This window comes from Choloepus didactylus, chromosome 7, assembly GCF_015220235.1.
Source record: "Choloepus didactylus isolate mChoDid1 chromosome 7, mChoDid1.pri, whole genome shotgun sequence".
In the NCBI taxonomy this organism is placed as follows: domain Eukaryota; kingdom Metazoa; phylum Chordata; class Mammalia; order Pilosa; family Megalonychidae; genus Choloepus; species Choloepus didactylus.
The window spans coordinates 12,219,647-12,242,972 of record NC_051313.1 but is presented as its reverse complement, the minus strand read 5'-3'; the positions used below and the strand labels follow the sequence as shown (position 1 = coordinate 12,242,972).

Genomic DNA, 23,326 nt, shown 5'->3' with positions numbered 1-23,326 from the left:
CCAAAATGGGCCAAACCTTTTTGCTTGACAGACTTTGCAGAGTTGTGTAATAAACTAGCAAGACGGTGACAAGAACTTGGATTCTAGTCTCGATTACACCATTTTTTAATTGCATGACTTCAAACTAGTATTAATTAACCTTTTTGGAGCAAAATGCTCTTGTTTATAAATTGAGGAGCATAGTGTATCAGTTTATGCTCCACTCACCACACAAGGTTGCTGTGAAGAGCAAATGGCTTTAATTTTGCTTTCAAAATGGCGGCACACGAGCAGACACACCCTGGTGGCCTTATGGGTACAGGCTGCACAGTCCTTGTCGTTAGAAACCCAGCGAGGGGCCCCACCAACGGCCCTTCTGGTTGCTGGTGTGCTGTTTCCTCCAGCATGCTCTCTCATATTCCCTGTTCTGCCCTTTCAGAACTGTGTCAGTGGGTCACCAAAAGAGACGGCTGATTCAACTGATTCCTTGAAATAAAGGTAGTCACATCTCTTCGGTGTTATAGAGATGAAACAGCTAGCTTGCTGATTTTCTGTTTCTCTGCAGCTTGTGATGGCATGAGGCAAACCTGGAGACAGCCCACATAGGATGCACATTCTTAGCGTGATGTGCCATCATTGCCCCCATCCTTGGCCATCTCTGCACTCATTTGGTTCTCTCTTTTGGTGACTTTTTTCCACTTACCCTGGCAAAAATTAACAAAGTTCTTAGTAGTATTTCAGTGACCTGCTTTTAATATATGTTATAAATTAAGCAAGCCTTGGGGTTGCCTTGATAAAGGCTCAATGAGTGGGGAAAGTTTGTGGCGCACAAAGGCAGAGCGCCCTGCCCCAGACATGACAAGATGTGGGTTTTTTATTTAGTGACACTTAGAGAAAACAAACACTCAGCGATTGAATCTTCCTCGGGCCAGCAAAGATCAAATTGCTTTAGAGCAATTTGGCACTTGTCTTCATCTTAAGAGTCTGGAACCAGTGTGTGACTAAGGAAAGAGCTATTCTTCCAAAAAAAAAAAAAAAAACAAAACAAAAAAAAACTGTGATGCCATAGGCTGTGTGATATAAACTGTTGGAAAGTATACAAACACGTAAGATGAAGAGGCCCTTAGAGACATCTGGGACAGACTCCAAATTTGGGGAAGCTTCATCCTCATTACAGGTCATGAACATAGACTTGGGTGCGGAGTGGGAAACAATTGTGATGGAGCAACTTCCAGGCACCATCTGGAGCATCAACCTCCCTAAACTTTTTCTTCTGGTGGTAAAATATACATAACATTTGCCATCTTAACTATTTTTTAAGTGTACAATTCATTGACATTAAGTACCTTCACAATGATGTACAACCATCATTATTTCCAGAATGTTTCTATCCCCCCATTAAACAATAATACCCCTTCCCTCTCCCCATACCCAGCCCCTGGTAACTGCTAATCTACTTTCTGTCTCTATAAATTTGCCTGTTCTACATATTTCATATAAGTGGAATCATACAATATTTGTGCTTCTGTGTCTGTCTTCTTTTACTCAGTGTAAATTTGCAAGGTTCATCCATGTGATCGCATGTATCAGAACTTCCTTCCTTTTTGTGGCTGAATAATATTCCGTGATATGGAAAGACCACATTTTGTTTATCCATTCGTCTGTTGATGGATGCTTGGGGTGTTTCCACCTTTGGCTGTTGTGAATAAGGCAGCTATGAACATTCATGTGCAAGAATGTGTTCAAGTCCCTGTTTACAATTCTTTTGTAATCCCCTAACTTTTAAGGCTCTTTTCTATGGAAAATTAGTAACCCTGAAATTGGGAGCATTTAATTGGTTGTGCAGACATAGGGAGGCCTTTACATGTGAGAAAAGTTTGATAACCATTGAGCTTATCTTTAGCAACATTTCATCCCAAGATTTGCCCTGCACTTTCAAGACATAATTAAAGTTTTCTACATTATCTCTTAAAACTGACACATTTTTAAAAGATACCCTTTTGGGAGGGAATTCGTAGTTTTAGAATGTTTGTCCAGGGTAGATATTTTCTTCATATGGGTTGAATAGAAGAATCAGATCATTCTTAAATTTCTTATTCTTTTCAACACCACCCATACTTGCTTACTACTTAAAAAAAAATAATAACAGTGCCATCTCAGGAATTCCTTTGATTTTTAAAAAACTTTTTTTGTGATTTATACAAGTTTCCTATTAGATCTGAGTTGTAAAACACATTATTTGCGAAGACTTTTGCCCTCAGCAGCCATTGTGTGAGGTTACTATATGAATATAACAGTAGTAGCCGTTGTTCATTCTGATGAAAAAAAATAATTCATATTCTAAATGAAAATGTGAGGCAAATACTGACAAAAAAATCACTTGTGGACCTGGTTTTATTTATCCAAGTATTTATTTAAAGAGCTTTAACAGGATATCCCAGTTAAAGCTTTGACAGACTGTTTATAGTTCACTTCTGCCCGGGGGCCATTAAAGACACATTACAGGCTAAGCCAGAGGATGTGCAGAGAGCATTAGTAATGCTGGAATGAATCGGGAAGAGTGACACATCTGGAATGGCACATGGGTTAGTAACTTAACAGGAATTCCTGTGCAGAAATCCATACTTATCAATCCTTGAGAATGAATGAAACCAAAATGTAAGGATAAGGAATCAGCAGGATGCAAAAAGATATATGTGACAGAATTAAAACATATTCTTCTTTAGACAAAGACATGCAATCCTCCTTTGTCAAACCCATTCTGTCTGCTTGAGAAGTTGGCCTGGGGCTCCCAGGCTTCAGGGTAAGAAGGGAGAAGGAAATAGTAAGAAGGAGGCAGCTGCCACTTTGGCTCTTGGCTCTCCTTCTACCTGAGGACCCGGCCTTCCCCGCCTTTTTTTTCATTTCTTGTTGGTGCTCTGGCAGCACAGAAAGGATCTGCCACACCTACCCTGGCCCTTCTGGTCCTCCCCACGGGGTCTCCGTGCCCTGGTGTTTGCCAGTTCTGGGAGGTCCAGGAAGCTCGGTCCAGTCTTACTCCTCATTGGCCCTGCTCTTTGCGGAGTGCACAGGCCTGAAACCTGGGCTTGCTGAGAATCACAAAATTCAGTCAATTCGATTTGTTTCTTGGTAAATTCTATTTTGACTTAGGAGAAGCTGATTGTTTGAAACATTTTCTTAACATACTGATTTAAAATGCATGGTACCTTCTTTATATCGATCTTGTTTTAAATATCTGGTCTCAGGGGAAGATGCCAAACGTGAATAAAGTGTTGAGCCATGTGGGAGATCTAACAAGGAGAGAGTTGAGGTTCAGATTGAGCATACATTATTAAGCTGATAATATTTAGTATTATTACATTCTCCGGAACAGACTTTGGGAAGTCTGAATCAATTTAAGTATCAGATTGCAAAGGATCAGAACTTGACTTTCACTAGGAGGCAAAGTAAAGTATGCATACTTAATTTATATCTTTAGGAAATTAAACCTATATTAGCTGAAGCCTAGGTAACTTGGAAATGTTTAACCAGAGCTAAACAGAAATGACCCCTCCATCCTTGCTCCTCACTTTGATCTCCATTCTCATTTTCTTTCACCTTTTTCCCCTCCATTTGTTTGCATGCATTCTTGCAAGATGTGTGTTTTTGTTTTGTGACTGTATTTTAGGGTAAAATTTAAATTTATCTATGAGATAATACACTATGATATTTCATTTTGCTTCCTCTTTTGTCACTTGCTTTTTTTTAAGATCCATGCACTTGGCTCTGTGTCCAACTAATCAGTTGCTTCTAAGCACTGCATAGTTCTCCGTGGTAGGCAGATGTCGTATTCACTGTCAAATGATACTTACTGTATATCACATTGCTAAGGTGACTATGCACATAAGCTCAATAATTGTAAAGATAACATTACACTTTATTTTTTCAGTAGTTTCTTGTGTTAATCTAGTGGTCGAGTGCTGTAAAGAAAAAAATCTGCAATAACGTGTAGGCAGCGAATTACACTAAAATATGTCAATTGGATAAACAGCTACATACCGGAGAAAGAGGTTATGTATATTTGATCCACGTGCTTGAGCCTAGAGAAACATCATTTATTCAGAACAGTTTCAAAGAATTCTATAAATACCTTGGTGATTTCATTGAGGAAAACATCAAATATGACCTAGTGGCAGAGTCAGCCCAGGAGTTCTGTCATCTTTGTCCTTTTTGTGATGCACACAGCTCCTGAAATATATTACGATACTCCATCTTGGTATGTAGTATTTCAAGTTATGTGTTGAGCCTCTGACCAACTCTCATCATGCCTAACAAGGGCTCTTAAGAAGCAGCATGTTCTGTTCTTTGGCGGGGGAGGCTCTGGCGTCACACTGCCTGCTTCACATTTTCACTCCATCACTTCCTAATTGGGTGATCTTGAACGTGTCACCCAAGGTCTCTCTTCCTTTGAAACTACCTAGTCACAAGACAGGTGAAGTTACTGGTACCTGTACCACAGGTGTTTCATCTTGAGAATGAGATGCAGTGATACTCATCAAACCTTTAGAAGCACTTAAACCTCTAAAGGTTTAAGTGCTTGTTAAACGTTATTTGTCCTTTAATCCACTGTAATCCACTGTATCCCTACTACGTCCCACAAGCAATGCACGAATTGCAGCTTCCTGGCTCTTTCCTTCTATTTCCCTGGCCTGGGTTACAATCCTTCTTTCCCACCCTCTAGCTCAGTCCTGCCTGCCCCTTCCCCCCAGAGCATTGTCCTGGCAACTCCTCCATGCCCCATCCCCTGTTCACCTGGGGTTGACACCACTAACCTTTCCTGTGCTGTTATTATCCCACCTCCCGAAGGTCTGAAGCTCTGGAGAGCAAAGGGTTTGCTTATTCTTCTTTTGTCCCATGGGGAAAACAATCCCTTTTAGATGTCTGTGCCAGGGATGGGTGTACTTTTTCCAAACTATTGATTTGATTTTGAGCTTATAGGCATCACATTTTTTATCTGATTGTGTTTCTGTTTCCCTCTTTGCACTGAGTGGTAGAGAGCTCAGTCAAGCCGGTAGTTTGCATCAACCTGGTGCACTGTCGTGGCAAGGATTCTGTGTACAAATTTCATCCCATCTTCATATTATTTATTTTTCCACATTTATTACACAGTGACTCTGCTTTCTGCACTTTTAAAACCCTGTTATCTTGTATTTCTGTTGTTAAGTAACTTAAAATCCTTTTGCAAACTAAGCAGGGGCAGAAATGCTACATATTTTGGTCTGAGTGTGGAAGGAGCCGAGCCACTCCACCACATACCTGCAAGTGGCCTTGGGCAAGTTACCTCCACTCTCAAGTCTTGGTTTTCCAGCGTGACTAAAGAGACGATGAACCTACCGCACAAGGCAGCCATGCCATTTAAATGAGATCACGTGCATGAAGTCTAAGGCACTGTAGCTGACATTCAGACGAGGCCCATTAGCCACTGGCTCCCTCATGTATCCTCCGCTGTGTCTTTAAAAGTTAAGCTATACCAATAACCAGATATTTGTAAACTAATTGATGGAAAAACATATGCCACGTTTAGCAGGTGATGCTTAATTCAGGCACTCACCAATTTGCTTAATGAACACATGCCTGCCACTGGCCTTAGGTATATGGAGAACTGTCTTCCTTCATAGGGTCTCCAACTCTCTGAAATTAAAGCATGAAGTAGTTGTATCTCATGACACCATTTGGAGTGGGTTCACTGCTGATAAACCATATCATTCAAGAATGCTGGAGTCCTGGATGTCAGGGAGTTAAGAGACTATCTGAGAAAGACTTCCTAGTGTCCGCCACTTGTTAAACGCCCATAAAAATGTCATGGACTGTTGTATTTCATATCCCGGCTCTGCTGGGGTCGGGAATCCGTCTGTGGACTGAAGGATGTGCTTGCTCTCTGACCTCGCTGCCGCCCTCTCTCTCTCCCCCTTAGCCTTGCAGCGGTGCCTGGGAACCTGCATCCTGCGGGAAGACGGAGGACCAGGTCACGGCTTCCGGTCCGGCTCGGAAATACGTGAATGCCTTCTCCACCCGGACGCTGGTCATGTGACAGCTGCCGGACAAGCATTATGGTTTTCAGAACACTTCACCTTGACTTGAGATATTTCATTCCTCTACATGAAACTTTTCATGCATGGGAGAAGAGACTATTTTTGTTGTGGTACAACAGTTGAGAGCAGCACAAAGTGCATTTAGTTAGACGAAATCTTATTGGATTTCACCCAACTAAAAGGATTTTTTAAAAAATAAATAACAGTCTTACCTAAATTATTAGGTAATGAATTGTAATCAGTTGTTAGTATCTTAATGCAGATTTTTTTAAAAAACATAAACTGATTTTTCTGTAATTTAGAGTATCCAACATACCAGTATTTTCTCCTTGGGATGAGTTCTTTGAAATTTTTCATGATGAAAGGTACTCCAATATTTCACTTTTCTCAATCACTAAACACAATAAAGACATTGATTAAAAAAGAAATCAGTACAAGCATTACTTTAAATGTTGGCTTAACACCATGTGACAATAAATCAAGATTGTAAATGCTCATTTATGGTTAATAATGTTGGAGGTACATTTATTGTACTAAACCATCTTATGAGTTTTTTGTTAGCTTGCTTGAAAATTATTACTGTATGAAATAGTTTTATAAAAAATTATATTTTTATTCAGTAATTTAATTTTGTAAATGCCAAATGAAAACTGTTTTGCTGCTATATGGTCTTAGCCTGTAGAATGCTGCTAGAATCAGAGGGGCAGTAGAGCTTTGGACGGAAAGAAAACAAACTTGGTGTTAGGTAATTGTGCACTAGTATTTCAGACATTTTTATTTTTTATATATACACATACTTTTTTTTTCCTTTTGTAATACATTGGAAAACTTGTTTGGGAGATTTTTGCATTCATTGTTTTTGTAACTGTTGGTTTATGAGAGTACGCATTGCACTTCTACTTTGGGAGATCTGTGTTGTCGATGTCGTGTGTTTTGTTTTGCGTTCAGCCTGACTGTTCGTTCACTCTGGGGTCGTGTGTGTGATCAGCAGCCCCTCGGTTTCCAAGCGTCGGGTCTCAGAACTGCCGCGCGGAGCTTGTGTCTGCAGCTGGGAAGACCGAAGCCCGGAGTCAAGAGCCAGCTGCTGCCTTAAGAATATTTGGTGCCAGATGGCCGGCACTGAACTTTTGATATGACAGTGTATTTACTGCCTTGTAGAAAAATAAAGCTGTGTTCTTATTTTACATACTTTTGACTTCAGTCTTGTTCATGATTGTGGACAATCGTTATACATTTAAGGAAATGGAGTGCTTCCTCTCTAAGTAACCTGCACAGTATCCAAACTCGATGTGAAGAGGCCAAGAATCATTACTCAAACAAGGTTAAATAGTTCATAAAATAGTCATGTGCAGAAAGACAACCAGAGGGAATGTTCTAGACTGTGGTGTCAGGGTTCCGGTGGGAGATGGGTGGTGCGTTCCAGCTGGGATAAGGCGAGGACAGTAAGTTCTTTCTCACGGGGACTGACGGTGCTGATGTGGGCAGGTGGAGGAGTTCCATGGGGGTGGTGCTGGCCTGACGGGTCCTGCCACCTTCAGGGAGTCAAGGAGAGCAGGAGGCTCGAGAGCAACGGCCACCACTGACAAGGGCACAGTCCCCCACGGGGATCCCACGGGCCTCCCCTCCCTGCCCAGGGCTCCTCCTTGGCAGGACCCACCAGAAGCCGGAGGGCAAGGGAGCACCCTGGTGTAAGCCAGAGAGAGCAGAGCACCGGAGGACGGGTGTCTGGAGTGACAGGGTCACAGCATCCCAGCCCAGTGACCGTTCAGCCCAATACCCCCATTTTACAGATCAGTCTCCACTGGCTTCCATCCCCAGCTCAGTGTTCTTTTCACTGTGCAGCAATATCCCTTTCACACAGGTTCCTTAGAATATCGTTGAGTCGCAGCTCCAGCTCAGACTGAATTCTCATGTGCATGATATTAAATACTTAGGGTTTGCAGAGACAAGACAATTACTCATCTTTAAGTTTGCTTAGTATTCTTTGATAGATAATAACACGTCGCTCTAATGCTGGGAAGCTTTTTATACTCAGGTCCTCTGAGACTACTTTTCCAGGGGCTGACCTGCCACTTACTAATAGTGTGAACTTGGACAAGTCACTAACCTCTCTGAATCTTGTTTTCTTTATCTGTGAAATTAGTTCATTCCTACAATACACTTAAGGAAAGCACTATACACATAGTGTTATTACCTGTGCTTTCCATAATTAAACGATGCAAGCTGTGTGGGGTGCCAAATGCTCATCTGCTGACAACGTGTATTACCAACTGCAAAGTTAAACTTCGGGATCTCATTATAATTATTAGAATAAATTAATGGTGAGAGCGAACCCAATAACTAGAGACTGAAAAGGAAGCTAATGAAAAGTGTAAATTTATAGTTTATGTGCAAACACTCACACTCAACTTCACAAGCATCTATAAAACATGTATTTGTTCTGATCATTTTATAACCATCCTGATCTCTACAATGGGGATTTGAGTAATAAAATAAATGGAAATGGTATTATTTATGACTGAAATAAATTGTTACTGCCTGTAGAGCTTATATCCAGTTCCAACACTTTTCAGTGTCTTGGCCTTTATATGGGACTGATGATTCAAGGAGATGAGAAAGATGTCCAGGGAAGAGGTTCTTTGTGTCTAGAAATTATACATTATTAGAACTGGAAGGAAACTTAGATATTATAAGGGGCTTCCCATAAGGGACTCAGAGCACTGCTTTGTAGAAAGAAAAAAATGTTTGGGGACCCTCCTGCCTTGGTTTGAATTCAGACCCTGCCCTTTACCAGCTCTGTGGTTTTGTAAAAGTTTTACTTACTCGCTTTAAGCTTCATTTATTTATCTATAAATTGAGGGAAAAAAGCATCTCAAGGTCCCTGGGTATTGTGAATGTTCCATGAGATAGTATATGCAATCTTGCACCCCTGTAAAATGTTTCAGGGAATATTGATTAGATGAGTCACAACAATAACTCAGGAGAGATCACAGAAAAAACATGTCTGTTCTGCAGCGTTGGAGACATGAGCACTACAGAGCCCACATCCTTGAGGGCCTGCCAAATCTATTTCCCGATTAAAATGAATGTTAAATCTAAAGTACGTCTCTAAATATCGCTAATCGTTCTAACAGATATTCAAATATATTTATAAGTTTCTCATTCTGGTACAAATGTATGTGGAAATATAGGGCCTATGTTTCCTTAAATCTGCAATTTATTGGTTTCAGTTGGTTTCTAATTTGAAAAAACTATCAAGTAGCTAAAATGTGATATGGTCCCATCACACTGCATTTCTAAGCCTTATGAGTCTGGCACTGATTTTTCTCTTTTAATCATTACTATCATAAAATAAATTTTTCCTTATTCCTTAATTTTTGATGGTAGAGTTGAGGAAAGCCAAAACAGAAACATTTAAAAAACGAAGTTGACTTGCATACAATTATTCATAGTAATTTTGCTAACTAGATAGAGCAAGAGGGAGCTGAACTAAAAATCTTGTTAGTGTTTTGGTAATAAATAGCTAAGAATTATTTTTTCCCTGCAATTTTATTGAGATATATTCACATACTATACAGTCATCCACAATGTACAATTGTTTACAGTATCATCATATAGTTATGCATTCATCACCACAATCAGCCCTTGGACACATACATTACTCCAAAAAAAAAAAAAAAAAAAAAAAGAAATAAAAATAAAAATGAAAGTAAAAAAGAATACCCAAAACATCTCATAGCCCCCATTCCCTCCTATTATTCATTTACATTTTGTCCCCATTTTTCATCTGTCCAAACACTGTATAAAGGGTGTGTGAGCCACAGGGTTTTCACAATCACACATTCACCTCATATAAGCTACATAGTTATACAATTGTCTTCAAGAATAAGAATTACTTTTAATTAACATTCAAATATTTTTGATACTAAGGTTGACATTGAAGAGCTCCTGTCTGCAGCGTAAAGGAGGCTCATTTGCCTTGTGGACCATGTTTCTCCCCTTCAGCTGGTATGTTCTGAGCACCCTGTGAGCTGGGGGTTGTGTTTGTGGCTGGGGTTAGAGTTCAGAACAACACAGACAAAATTCCCTGCTCCCCTGGGCTTACAATCTGATGGGAGACAGAGATGAGTAAGTGGATAGTTGGGACATGGTTTTAACGGGGAAAATGGAGACCTTAGGAGGAACCCCAGTCCTAGACTTGGAGGAGCAACACAGGTTTCCTACAGAACTAAGATCCAAGTGGGGCTGAGATGAGGCCAGGCTAAAGTGGGGGGCAGGGTTGGAGGGGGCAGGGGAGTGATGTTTAGCCTTTGAAGCTTGCTGGAGAAAAGTACCCACAGAGGGTGACTTGTCGTACTTTAAATTCATGATGACAAACTGCAAACAGGCACTCAGGCAATTCTCCTGCCCATTATATTCTCTAGCCTATACCCTTTTCCATGCTCAGGACCTCGTCCCACCTCCTCCTCTGAAACCCGTAAGCCCACCTCCACCCAACGCCCAGCTGACAACCTTGATGCAGACACCAATGAGAAAACAGAAGCAGTCCACAGCCACCCTCGTCTTCCCACCCCAAAGCCATGCTCCTGCTGCCTGGGGGCCGGCCTCTGCTTCCCTCTTGTTCCATCCAGGCCCTTGCAGTTGGGCCCTGTGAGTCACCCCTCGGTACTCTCAGGACCTGCACCAGCCGGTATTATCTCTCTCCTGTCTCCTCAGGGTCTTCCTTTCTCCTGGAACATGCCAGCAGTAAAATTAATCACTCCCCCTTTCTCCCACATCTCCATCACCCCACGCCATTTGTCTGCTCCTCTTTGCAGCAGAGCTGCTTAAGGGAACTTTCTCGGTCACCACCTCCACTTGGTCACCACCTCCACTTGGTCACCACCTCCACTTGGTCAGCACCTCCACTTGCTCACGTCGCCCGCTCCCCCAGCCCCTCTCCACCACGCTTGCCTGGCCAGAGCCGCCAATGACCCTGTTGCCAAATCCCCAGGCCCCTTGTCCTTGGCCTATTGGGGGCCTTCAGCAGAATCGACACTCCCACTTCGTTGCACAACTTTCCTCCTGGCTTCAGGACACCTGGGCCTCAGTTTTCCTCCTTCCTCGCTTGTCTCCTGCCTTGCTCCTCCTCCTCCCCTTGGCCTTGAGGTGGCTCTCCGCCCCTTCCTTCTCCATCTTTCTCCCTAAGGGATCTCATCAGCGACTTTGCTTTAAACACCTTCCCCACCCCTAGCCCTGACCTCGCTCCAGAATTCAAGACTCCCACAAATAATTCCGTGCTGACATCTCCCTCCAAATTAGCATCTTAAATATAGAACAACCAAAACAGAACTTTTTTTTTTTTCCCATCACTTTATCTCTTCTGGGTGTGATACGGCAGAGTTCCCCCACTTGATCTCCCAGCTCAGCAATTTGTTCTTCAGGGGTATTCCTTGGGTTACTAATCCCATTTACTGAGTTATTTTAACGAGCATGTTTTTTTGTAACCATGTTTTCCACTTATTTCTTCCTTATTCTTTTAGTTTCTGTTTCATGTTGCATATTTTCTTTATTTGAAGATTTTAGTGATTATTTTACATTTATTATTTATCCACTCCCTTAATTATGCTGCTTCTTATTTTATTTATTTATTTATTTATTTTTATTTGTAGGTTTGCACGAAATTCATACAGAAAATATATCCACGTACCCTCTCCGTTATTAACACCTGGCATAAGTGTGATACCTTTGTTGCAAGTAAGGAAAGAATGTTATTATAATTGTATTTGATTTACCTTAGTGTTCCCAGTTTGTGTTGTCCAGTCCTATGTTGTTGTTGTTTTCTAAAATTTTTATCCTAATAATTTATATATAACCCCAAATTTCTCCTTTTAACCACATTCAAATCTAATAATTCAGTGCTGTTAATCATGTTCATCACGTTGTGCTACCAAACAACTCTTACGTGTTCAAATGCTTCTATTTTTCTCTTTCGTGGTAATCGCCCTACAATTGACTTAATTTCTCAAGGCAAAAATCAGTCATCCCTGATTTCTCTCTTTACCTTACCACCCCTCCTTACACCCTGTGCTCACAAAGAGCTGTGAATTCAACCTCCAAAACATATCTCAAACATGCCCACTTCTTCTCCATTGTCAGTAAGGATATTATTAGCAATGATAAGAAAACCAGCATTTGTTAAATGCTCACTTTATGACAGGTGGTCTTCTAAGGCCCTACATGTACCAACATAGATAATTCTCACAGCAGCTCTTTCAATCTAGGATACCATTGATTAAGTGATACATGGTCATTTCATGTATCATTAAGGTAGAAAAATGGCACCACCAATTAAAACCAGAACAGATATGCTACAATGTGAAAAACAAATGAGCATCTCAGAATTGATGGCATATAGCAAGAACCATTATCATGATAACTTAATAAATGTGTGATATCTGGGAGACGCCCAGGGCCACCCTGCTAATAAGTGGTGGAACCAAGGAATGAATCAAGGTAGCCGGGCACTTAACCCCATTGTGATATGATGCTCCCACATAGAGGGAATGCAACAGTGTTTGCTGAACGAAAGAAATGAGGGAGGGAAAGGAAGGGAAGGAGGAAGGAGAGAAAGGAGGGAAGGTTCCCAGCAGAGAACACTGCTAAGGACTGAGAAGATGAGAAAGACCAGTTCAGCAGGCTGGGGGGGAAGAGAAAGATGTGAGGCTCAAGAGGAAAGCCCTATAAATACTTCCAGTGAGTTTGAACTTTGTCCTTGGAGATATGGGAAATCATTGAATGGTTTTAAGCAGGGAAATAAAATGCTGATTGATATCTGATTTATTTAAATAATTCTGTTCAAATCTCTTTTTTTGTAGCTTGTAAAAAATTAAACCACAGGTGAGAAGTGCCAAATGATTGCAGTCTGAGCTTTACACCCAGTTAATTGGATTTTACATAGCACATTTCCTGCTGCTTAATTTCAAAAGAGAATGCTTTAATACCAGAAAAGCTTATTGAAAAAACTCTTTTACACTTAAGTTCATAAAGGTTGTTTTCCCATTTTATAGTCCATAAAACAAACAGTCCAGGAACAATTGTTTACATTAAATGTATTTTTCTCCTTTAAGATAAGAATATTTTGAACCAATAACCAGTAATTTATTTAACATCTTCCTTGTGTTGTTCAACAGCCAACTCCTCCACTGACTCTTGTTTTTGTTTTTGTTTTTTTTAATACAATGTAATCCTTGATTAGCCTGATATTTTGCCCATTAAGGAATCATGGCAACATTTGTTCCGGAAGGTGTCTTCAGCTTACTTTTGTATTTATTTTGTCTAACTCTTTAATCTACAACACATTCTAGTCCAGCAGTTCTCGGACTTTATTGGGAGTCAGAACCGCATTGGGAACGTGACTAAAATGGAAATTCTTGACACCACCCTCAGGACTCTGGTTCACAAGTAGGGCATAGGCCCCGAGCGTTTTAACTCACTTCCCCAGGTGATTCTAACACATGTGGTCTGAGAGGACCCCCACTAACAGGAAAACACTGTTTTATTCCCCCTACCCTGTGTTTACCTTCTCAGCATTCCTCATAGCTTTCTAATTCCTGTGGAGCCCACATTTTTAAATTAAAATATCCATCAGTCTAAAACGCCTATAGAACATTAAAAAAATCTTAAGCCCCTAAGTATAAGTAGATTTCCTTAAATGCAGAGAATCATTTATTACAGTTGTTGGTGATTAAGGCTAATCTCTGCCTTTGGGATCCATCTTTTGTTTGATTTTTACAATATATAGGGAAGCATAATTTTATCCAGAGTCTATCTGCATCTCTTTAACAATGTGGTTCTATTGCATGTGATCTGTCAGAAGGAATTTTTACCTCAAGAAGTTTAGTACATAAACAAAAACAATCAACCATTTTCATCCAGAAGTCTTTGATTTTTAACCAGTCTCAAATCAGGTGGTGGTTTTTAACCTGTCTCAAATCAGCTTGTTTGAGTCACTTCCAGCGTCCTACTTTAGGATTTCTATTTAACTGCAGGAAGTATTTGATCCTGTCTATAGTTGCAAAGCACACAAAGGTCCTCAGATTAAAGACAAAATTTGAAGACAGCTTCAGCAGCCCACAGACGTTGGAGTACCTAGGATAGAACTAGGATGTTTTTCTGATAGAAAACATTCACCGAAGTGAATTCCTAAGTTACTGAATCACCCTTAGTCAGCGTAAGGATCTGTTTTCATTCTGTCGTTCTCTAAAAATTTGAATCCATCCTCCTGTTCTTTATTGATCCCACTATCTAAAGATGCAAGAAGTTTCTCTCCAGCTCCTTCGTCAGCCCCTCCCGTCAGCTGCAGCTGTGACCGCCTGTTGGGCCAAAGCAGACAGGAAGGATGGGGACTGTGAGGGCAGCAGGGGACGTGGCCTTACTCAGACCATCCCAAGTCCATTTTCCTCCCCTCATTTCAAACCTGCCCAAGTGAAAGGACATTAAAACATGTATTCTGGGTCAACCTAGTGAACTGAAGACATGAAATCACTGCTGCTCCATCATGAAATTCCAACATAATAGGAAAAGGGAAAAATGGGACATGAGTACACAGCTCACAGAGAACAGAAAACAACATGTAAGCATTTATTGGCCAAGAACCTAATTCATTCATTTATTCAACAAATATCTGTTAAACACCTCCCTGTGCAAGACCAATTTCAGAACAATTCCAAACATATATACATAATTACTGGCAGAGCTATATTTTCTTGGATGTCCCAAAAGCATTAACTAAGAAAAAAGTCTATTTCAGATTTGCCTTTTTTTTAAGTAAACATATTTTTTTAGATCTAAAATTGTCCTATTTTATGATTAACATTTCTGACACCAGGCTGTGTCTTTAACATGGTCTTGACTTTTCTTTCTCTGAAAAGTGATATCATAAAATCTGAAGAGTTGTGTTCACTTCGGCAGCACATGTGCTAAATCTATAGGGTCTTAGAATTATGATGGCATCAAATAAAGGAAGAGCTTGGAAGTTAGAAGCAGAAATTTCAGAAAGGACTCCTAGCTTTTAATTAGTAATGAAGCCAACCTATTGCAGCTCCCCATGTGCTTTGTCCATTTTTCCCAGGTGCCTCAGAGCCACATGCCCCACTTTGGCTCACGAGTTCATGCAGGCCAATCCTCTCTGGGGCAGAAACCCCTTTTACCGCCAGTGTGTAACCCAATGCCCAACGTGTAGTAGGTGCTCAATAAATACTTGGACACTCCATGAGTGAGCAGAGTTAGCAGCCCTGCGTCGTCTCACCTCCCCTCACCTACGTGACTATGGTCAATCTCATCTATCAGGGTCTGTTTGCTCCTGTACAAAATCAGGAGTTTGGATCAGCTTAGCCACAGGAGCCCTTCCAGCTCCAACAGCCTACGAGTAAGTGAAGTCATTCAGATGCTGCAAACGGAAAAAACTACAGTGATTTTAGAGGATTTCTTTCAAGTGTGTATTGCTCTTGACAGCATTTGATAAACACCAATTGTAGTAGAAGGGAGAGGACTTTCCAAGCTTTAAGGATCCTCCCCTCTCTGTCCCCAAGCCTCACAATTTCTACTTAAATGGGAATCCTCTTATTCCAAGAAACCCCCAATACTGATTGTATCACTAAAACCTACGGAATATTTAGAAGCCGTCTTGTGTCTTGGAACTAATTTGTATAGCTTTACTTATGTCAAGTAACCAGCTATTACAGGCCAAAGTCTAAGACAACTTACACCTCCTTGCTAGATGGAAAATCAATACCCTAGAACAAGGGTCAGCAAATTACAGCCCCCGCCAACGGGTTCTGGTGTACTGCCTGTTTTAGGAATTATGCTTTTGTTGGAACACAGCCTCCCCCGTTTATTCACCTGAGGTCTCTGCTTTTGCACTATAATGGCAGAGTCGAGTAGTTGCAACAGAAACAGTAGGACCAGCCAAACCTAAAATACTGACTATCTGGCCCTTTCCAGAGAAAGCTTGTGAGCCCTGCCCTAGAAGAAAGCCATCAAAAAGCACAATCGCCCATCTATTACCAGTGGGGAGACTGTGGGTTCTGATCCCATTACCTAGACCAGTGGCACTCATGATGTCTCCCCTTTGGGGCCCTCTTGTTGGCTCCGTGCTGTGAGCGTCTGTTGGGGAAACCATGCGAACCCACCAGTGTTTGATGGGTGGTGACCCACAGCTTGGGCCTCGTCGTGGGGTTCAGCTAATACTCTGGCCCAGTCCGTGTGTTCAGTTTCAATCCTCTTTCCCTTTGTAGGTTTCCAACTATGTCAGGGGTTCTCAATCTTGGCTGCATAGGATCACCTGGAGCACTTTTAAAAACACTAATGCCCAGGCTGCACCCCAGACCAAATGAAGCAAGGACTCTGGGGGTGGGATAGAGCTGGACAACACCCCAAGTGATCCTAAGGTGCAGTTGGGCTGGAGAACTGCTGCACTGGCGCCAATACCCAGGCACTGGGGGTTACCAGCTCTTTCTAACTAGACAGAAGAATATGGGCAATTATAACAAAAGATTGCGGAAGTCACTACTGCAGCCAGCATCAAATCACCCGGAGGGGTGTGAAAACACAAAGTACTGACCCCTTCTGATTCAGTAGGCCTGGGGTGGAGCCCGAGAATTGGCATTTCTAAGGAGTTCCCAGGCCTTGTTGATTCGGTTGTTCTGTGGGATCCACTTCTTGAGAACTATCATCCACAGTAAGTCCTTGTAAACGTTTGTTGAACGGATGAAGGGAGAGCTGTGGCAGCAGGCATAGCTGGTGATTATCCTACTCTAGATGCCAGCAAAAGAGCCGTGAACATGACAGACAGTCTCTGTCCTCACGGAGCTTGTACTCTAGAGAGAAATGCATAACTAAAAAGGTATGAACTCTACAAAGGGAACGCCTGGAGTTCTGTGGCAGCACACAGAAATCCCCTGGCCCCGTGGTTCCTAGCCTTCTCAGCCTCTATGCGTGTCATGTCACCAAGTTCTAGCCACACAAGGTCAGCGGGAAACAAGGACAGAACACTCACTTGGAAAAACAGAGGAGCAGGGAGACAGCGCACGTGCGAATGCTGATTGAGGAACAGAGGGTGAGGCTCGCTTCACTCAGCATCAGACCTAGCTCCTGCTTTGGTCTTTTTACCACTGATTGTAAACACGGGTCTAATTAATCAACCATAAAATTAAAGCACCTCTTGGTGGTTTGATGGGCTGGGCCCTCTACCATGGGACTTGCCCTTGGCAAGATGGCTGCTGCAAAGGAGAGGCTAGGCCTGCCTATAATTGTGCCTAAGAGCCTCCTCCCGAATGCCTCTTTGTTGCTCAGATGTGGCCCTCTCTCTCTAGCTAAGCCAACTTGAAAGGTGAACTCACTGCCCTCCCCCCTACATGGGATCAGACACCCAGGGGAGTGAATCTCCCTGGCAATGTGGAATATGACTCCTGGGGAGGAATCTAGACCTGGCATCATGGGATGAAGAACATCTTCTTGACTAAAAGGGGTATGTGAAAGGGAATGAAATAAGCTTCAGTGGCTGAGAGATTTCAAACGGGGCCGAGAGGTCACTCGGGTGGGCACTCTAACGCACAATATATATAGACAACCCTTTCTAGGTTCTAATGAATTGGAATAGCTAGCAGTAAATACCTGAAAGTATCAAACTACAACCCAGAACCTATGAATCTTGAAGACGATTGTATAAAAATATAGCTTCTGAGGGGTGACAATGTGATCAGGAAAGCCATATGGACCACATTCCCCTTTGTCCAGTGTATGGATGGAAGAGTAGAAAAACGGGAGGGAGGGGGAAGGCACCCAGTGTTCTTTTTTACTTTAATTGTTCTTTTTCACTTCAATTTTCATTCTTATTATTTTTGTATGTGTCGTAATGAAAAGGTTCAAAAATTAATTTTGGTGGTGAATGCACAACTATATAATGGTACTGTGAACAATTGAATGCACGCTTTGTATGACTGCATGGTATGTGAATATATCTCAATAAAATTGAATTAAAAAAATAAAGTACTTAAAGAGAAAAAAAAAATTAAAGCACCTCCAAGAACTCGGTGATCCTAAAGCCTCCTAGGGGAGGTATCAGTGAAGATCTATAGCTCACGCCTGATTCTCTTAGGTGACACATAGAGCTTCCAGAAGGCTAGCACATGGCAGAATGAGAGAAGGTCTCCATCTTCAGTGATGGCAAAGACCAAAGACACACTCAAGTTCCGGTGACCTCAACTGATGAGTCCTTTTCATAAGGACACAAAGAGAAGTCTGGAAGAAACAAAAGTGGTTTCAGTGGCAAAAGCATTCAGGTCTTGTGGTTGGAGGAGGTTATCTGGGCACCACGGCGGGCGGCTGGGATGGCCCCATTACCCCAAGGAATCTTGCATTCCCATGACTGCCAGGGCTGTTCCCTCTCGGCCCCTCCAACCCCTCAGCCTTCACCCACTGGTGCTCCCCCCGAGCCCCTGCCCATCTCCCTGGCAATGGCTGCAGCCTCCTTTTGTCTCTTAACCAAACAGGATGACGTGATTGTTTTCATCCTGGGCTTAAGCTTTTAATTCTTTTCTACAAACTATTATCAGAGACCCTCATTATTTCAAGCCGAGGTCCAAATAATCTTATGCAGAGAATTAATATTATAACACTCATGAACAATACACTTCACCCAGAAAAGACTTAGATGGAGTAGATTTTGTTTTCCTTACTGTGCATACCTCAAGACAGTTGCGTAGGTCCTCCAAAATTCCCTTTCCATTCCTCTAGTTGTTTCCCTGCCTGATTGCCACGTTCCTTTACATAACACCTGCTTGTCCCCAAGCAGGGAAGTTGTGGTTTGAGCAGGGGAGGAGTTGCTGCTTGGCTGCATCTTCTGGAAATCCCCCCAATCCACTTACCAAATACATCTGCACACATCAGAACACGCAGGATTCCTAAGCCACAAGTCTCAAATCCATTTATAAGACCAGTTCCTTCGATTCAATCCTCATAGTCAGTAAAGAGAACAAGGCAGAAAGGGGCATGTGCTCGGGGCACAAAAGCAGTTGTAGGGTGTGGGGGCACTGCGGTTCTAAACGAGCTAGTGGAGTACGACCAGGGCCTGACTCCCAGGCCCCCAGAGCACCTCCCGGCCGCCGTTGCTGCTACCACTGGCTGTGCCACTCGCCCCTTCTCCCCTTCACTAGCCGCGTTTTGCAGTTCGCTGTACTCGGTGAACTTTGCTGTTTATCCAGAAGCTGGCTTCCTTGGCAGACTCTAAGGTGTTCTTCTGCCTTTCAACATCCTATAATTGATTCCCTTCTGTGTCTTTTATCTTTGTTTACAACACTATTGAGAGGGTAGTCCCAGGAGTTTTTTTTTTTTTTTTTAAGGCCCAAAATCTGACTCAGAATTAGAGTTGCAGGAAAGGAACATTCTCTGAGGCATCGGGCAGGCGTTGCATTCTTGCCAACCCTTCTTCTGAGCAGGCAGCCAATGCCTCCCTTCAGACAACGTAAGTCATTCTGAAACTGGCTGCAGTTGGTGCTTCAATGGTCCCCCCCTTTCAAGTTGACTTTGAGATCAGTGGTTTAGTCTGCAGACCCTGGTGCCAAGGTGAAGTGGCAAACCTCTCCTCAAAGAGCGATATTCTTAACAGCCTTTTCTCCTGGGCCACCGAACTGTCAGATTAAAGGTGATTACAGACGGACTGGTGGATGGAAAAGGATGGACAGATGGATAGAGCATATGATGGAGCAAGTATCATACATTGTCAATTACGGCAACTAGGCAGTGAGTTTATGGGTATTTGCTTTAAAATTCTTTCAGCTTTTCTGGCTGTTTAAAAGTGTCCTTAATAAAATGTTGGAGGGAAGTTGAAAACATCAGCAGTGAAGTTAGTAGCAGATGGTGGCTGAACACTCAAAAGAGGTGCAGGGATTTTTTTTTTTTTTTAATTAAATTAGTTTTTGTTATAAGTTAGTGATTTCCCTACTAAATATTTTCCAGATAACAGACAGAGATGTTGTGCAAGCAAATGAGTGATTAATATTTTGAAGGCCTTCCATGAAACATATTATCAGACTCCAAACCACTGGTCATTTGTTAACACACAGAAAAAGCATGAATTTTGGTGCTCCATGGCAAAATAAGAAGCTATCCTATTTCTGACCTTAAGTCAAGTTGCTTAATCCCTATGACCTTTGGTTTCCTCATTGTAAAATGGGGGTCGGGGTGGAGGGAATAAAGTTATAAATATTAAATGCTCTGTTAAAGATAAAGTATTGTAAACATTACTTAAAAAAAGACATCAACTGCAGGAATGAAGAAAAATAAAAAGATTTTTTTGTTATCTGGATGTTTCAGGCAAGAGCCCCAGAATTCAGCCAGTGCTGCGTGAATGCCACCACTGAAGTCTTTTGAAAGGATGGAGGTCCGGGGACCCTCCATTGAAAGTTCCCTGAAGATAGAGAAAGTGATTAAACAAGAGAGGAAGGGATAGCAACAGACAAGATACGATTCAACAAAGGATTACGAATACTGACTCTTTATATACATATATATACATATATTAGATGCTAGGGTATTACAATAGCTAGAAGGAAATAACAGAAATAGTGGAACCATAACCCATAACATTCTTTGAAATTTGCTGTATAGCTACTCATTAAATTGTACTTTGAAAATTATCACCTTTCTGTAGATATGTAATATTTCACAATAAGGAAATAGATGAAACTGTTGAACTATAACCCATAACATTCTTTGGGAAGAGAAATTCCTCTTCGTTGGTTAGAAATTGATGTTTCCACTCTTTGAAAAAAGATGAAAAAATATTGTAGCTTGTAATCCTTGTTCTTATTTAAGTTTCACAAGATCTGCGTGCACCCATCACGGAGAAATAATTTGCACATTAATGAAACAAATGAAATATGTTACCCTTACTAAGTTTCTGTGAGAAACCTTTGTCCCAGGTTACTATTTAATGGCACTACTAAAGAACTTGCCGTAAAGGAGAAATGGAAGTATGACAGTATAACAAAGCAACCCCAAACATAGTGCTTAAAATAACAACCATGAATTATTGCTTGTGAAGCTACAGTTCCTGTGATCTCGCTTGGGCTCCCTCAAGCACCTGCAGTCGCGGCAAGTCCCCGGGGCGCTGGCTTCTGGGTGCGGCGGGCTGGGGGGACGGACCCCGGGCTGGCCGGGCCTGGTCCCGGGAGGCTCAGCAGAGCTGCACTAGAGCAAGCAGGTATGTGCGCGGCCCCTTGACGCCTGGGCTCAGAAAAGCCCAATTTCACTTCTTTACCTTCTATTGGGCAAAGCAAGTCACAAGATCAGAGTTTCCCGGGAAGGGGAAATAGACTCCGCCTCTTTATGGGAGGAGCTAGGAAATCACATTGCAAAAGGCAGTGGAATACCAGAGGGGAGTTATGGTGGCCGTTTTGCAAACAATCTATCCAAGCAAGTGCTACAGCAAACATTTTTACCCTGGGAGACGCTGTTAAAAGGACCAGCACATCTTCCCCTTCAAAGCAGAGGTGCAGCCGCGGGCTAAATGCTCTGAGGCTTTCCCGCCAAAAGGTGAGAGGCCTGGGGGTTCTGGGGCATCTGAAGGATCTGGCCACACGGGAAAGCAATGTGATAATATCTGAATATTTTATTGTATTGCTTTGGATAGAGAATGAAACAGCAATGGATCATCTTTAGGCTAGTCTCTGAGTCTCGCGATATCATGAAACTTCCAGCTATGGTTTAACTTTTAATAATCAAAATTATGTCTCTATCTAACCCCAAATTATATGTAACCACCCCTGCTTTTGGCAGATTGGGCACTAATGTATCCTTTCCATTTTTCCAGCACACTCAGATGTGTGTCGTAGAAGACGCTCCAGCAGGCTCTTGGTAAATGGCTTTTCTCTAGCTGAGCTGGTGGAAGGTTGGGAATGCCTCCTCCCGCACCCCCATGGAAACTTCCAGATTTCTTAGCTAGCGATAATCTCTCTCCTCTCTGACCAACAAAGCATTTTATTTTTATCTCTCTTTTGACATAATTTTCATTTTTCTTTAAAGACCTGCTTCATCTTCCTAAAGATTTTTATGTCACATGTATTTTTATATTCATCTCTGTATCCCCCATAGCTCTTAGTGCAATGCTTTTGAGTTATTGGAGGTGTAGAAGGGCTGCTGTGTAGCTATATTGGACGTTCATGGCTGGTGTCCACTCCGATTGCCCAGGAGCCATGACGCACCATTGAAAAATACACATACAAACACACAGGAAATGGGAACTGTATACTCCAAAATGCCTTCTGCAACATAACTACTGTATAAAGTTCAACAAACATACTTTTTACAGAATTTTTAGGCACACAAGAATGTAGGAGGAATCTCTAAGCCCTACACCCAAAGAAGGCAAAGAATAAGTCAATGAAGAAGCCCAGAAGACAAAATCCAAATGGTAAGCAGTAAGTAACCCCCAAAGTTGAGTATGCTGGGAGAAAATACTCCCACTAGCTCCGGGCTGTGGACTTCCACATTAATCCAGGGCCCTCTAATGTAGACTAATGTGTTTCTAAGTTGGTAGCCATGTAGGTATAATTCTAAAGATCCAGCCCACCCCCAAGATTCCTGTCCCCCAGTCATTCAAACACTAATCTAGGTACTGCTGGGAAAGGATTTTGCAGAAGAAATTAAAGTCCCAAGTCGGTTGACTTTAACAGAGATTATATTGGTGTAAAAGCAGAACTTTCCCCAGTGAGTAGAAGAAGAGGCAGCTGGAGAGCTTCGAAGTGGAAGGAGGATCTGCAGCCATGATTGCCTTTGAGGATGAAGGAACAGAGAACAGCCTCTAGAGGCTACGAGTGGTCTCCACTTAACAGCCATCAAGGAAATGAGCACCTCAGTTCTACAGCCACAAGGAACTGACTTCTGCCACCCTGAATACTCCTGGAAGTGGAGTCCTTCCCCAAAGCTCCAGAGAAGAGCTCGGGCCAGCAACCACCTTGATTTCAGCATTATGAGACCCTCGTGGACTCCTGACCTCGTAACCGTGAGCTAATAATGGGTGTTGTCTGAAGCTGCTAAGTTTGTGGTAATTTCCTATGCAGGAACAGAAAACCAAGACAGTACCATACCTTGTTCCCGGTAGAAGCAAAAATAAATCCTCTCTGAATGAGGAACTGTTGCTTGATTTGTGCAGAATTTCTATTAGATTAATTGTAAATGTTTGGAAATGATCCTGGTGATGGTAGTACATTATTGTGAGTGTAATTAACAGCGCT

General features: G+C 42.1%; 1 protein-coding gene across 5 annotated transcripts in view; it reads left to right on the top strand.

Annotated features, from left to right (window-relative positions):
* Positions 1-7,238, top strand: part of MYB (MYB proto-oncogene, transcription factor) — a 33,262-nt gene extending 26,024 nt beyond the window's left edge. For all 5 annotated transcript variants that reach the window (XM_037844158.1, XM_037844159.1, XM_037844157.1 and 2 more), the window contains one exon: positions 5,933-7,238. In XM_037844158.1, coding sequence (XP_037700086.1) covers positions 5,933-6,049 — 117 coding nt within the window. In that variant the 3' untranslated portion in view covers positions 6,050-7,238. The remainder of the gene's footprint in view (positions 1-5,932) is intronic.
* Positions 7,239-23,326: the final 16,088 nt, after the last annotated feature.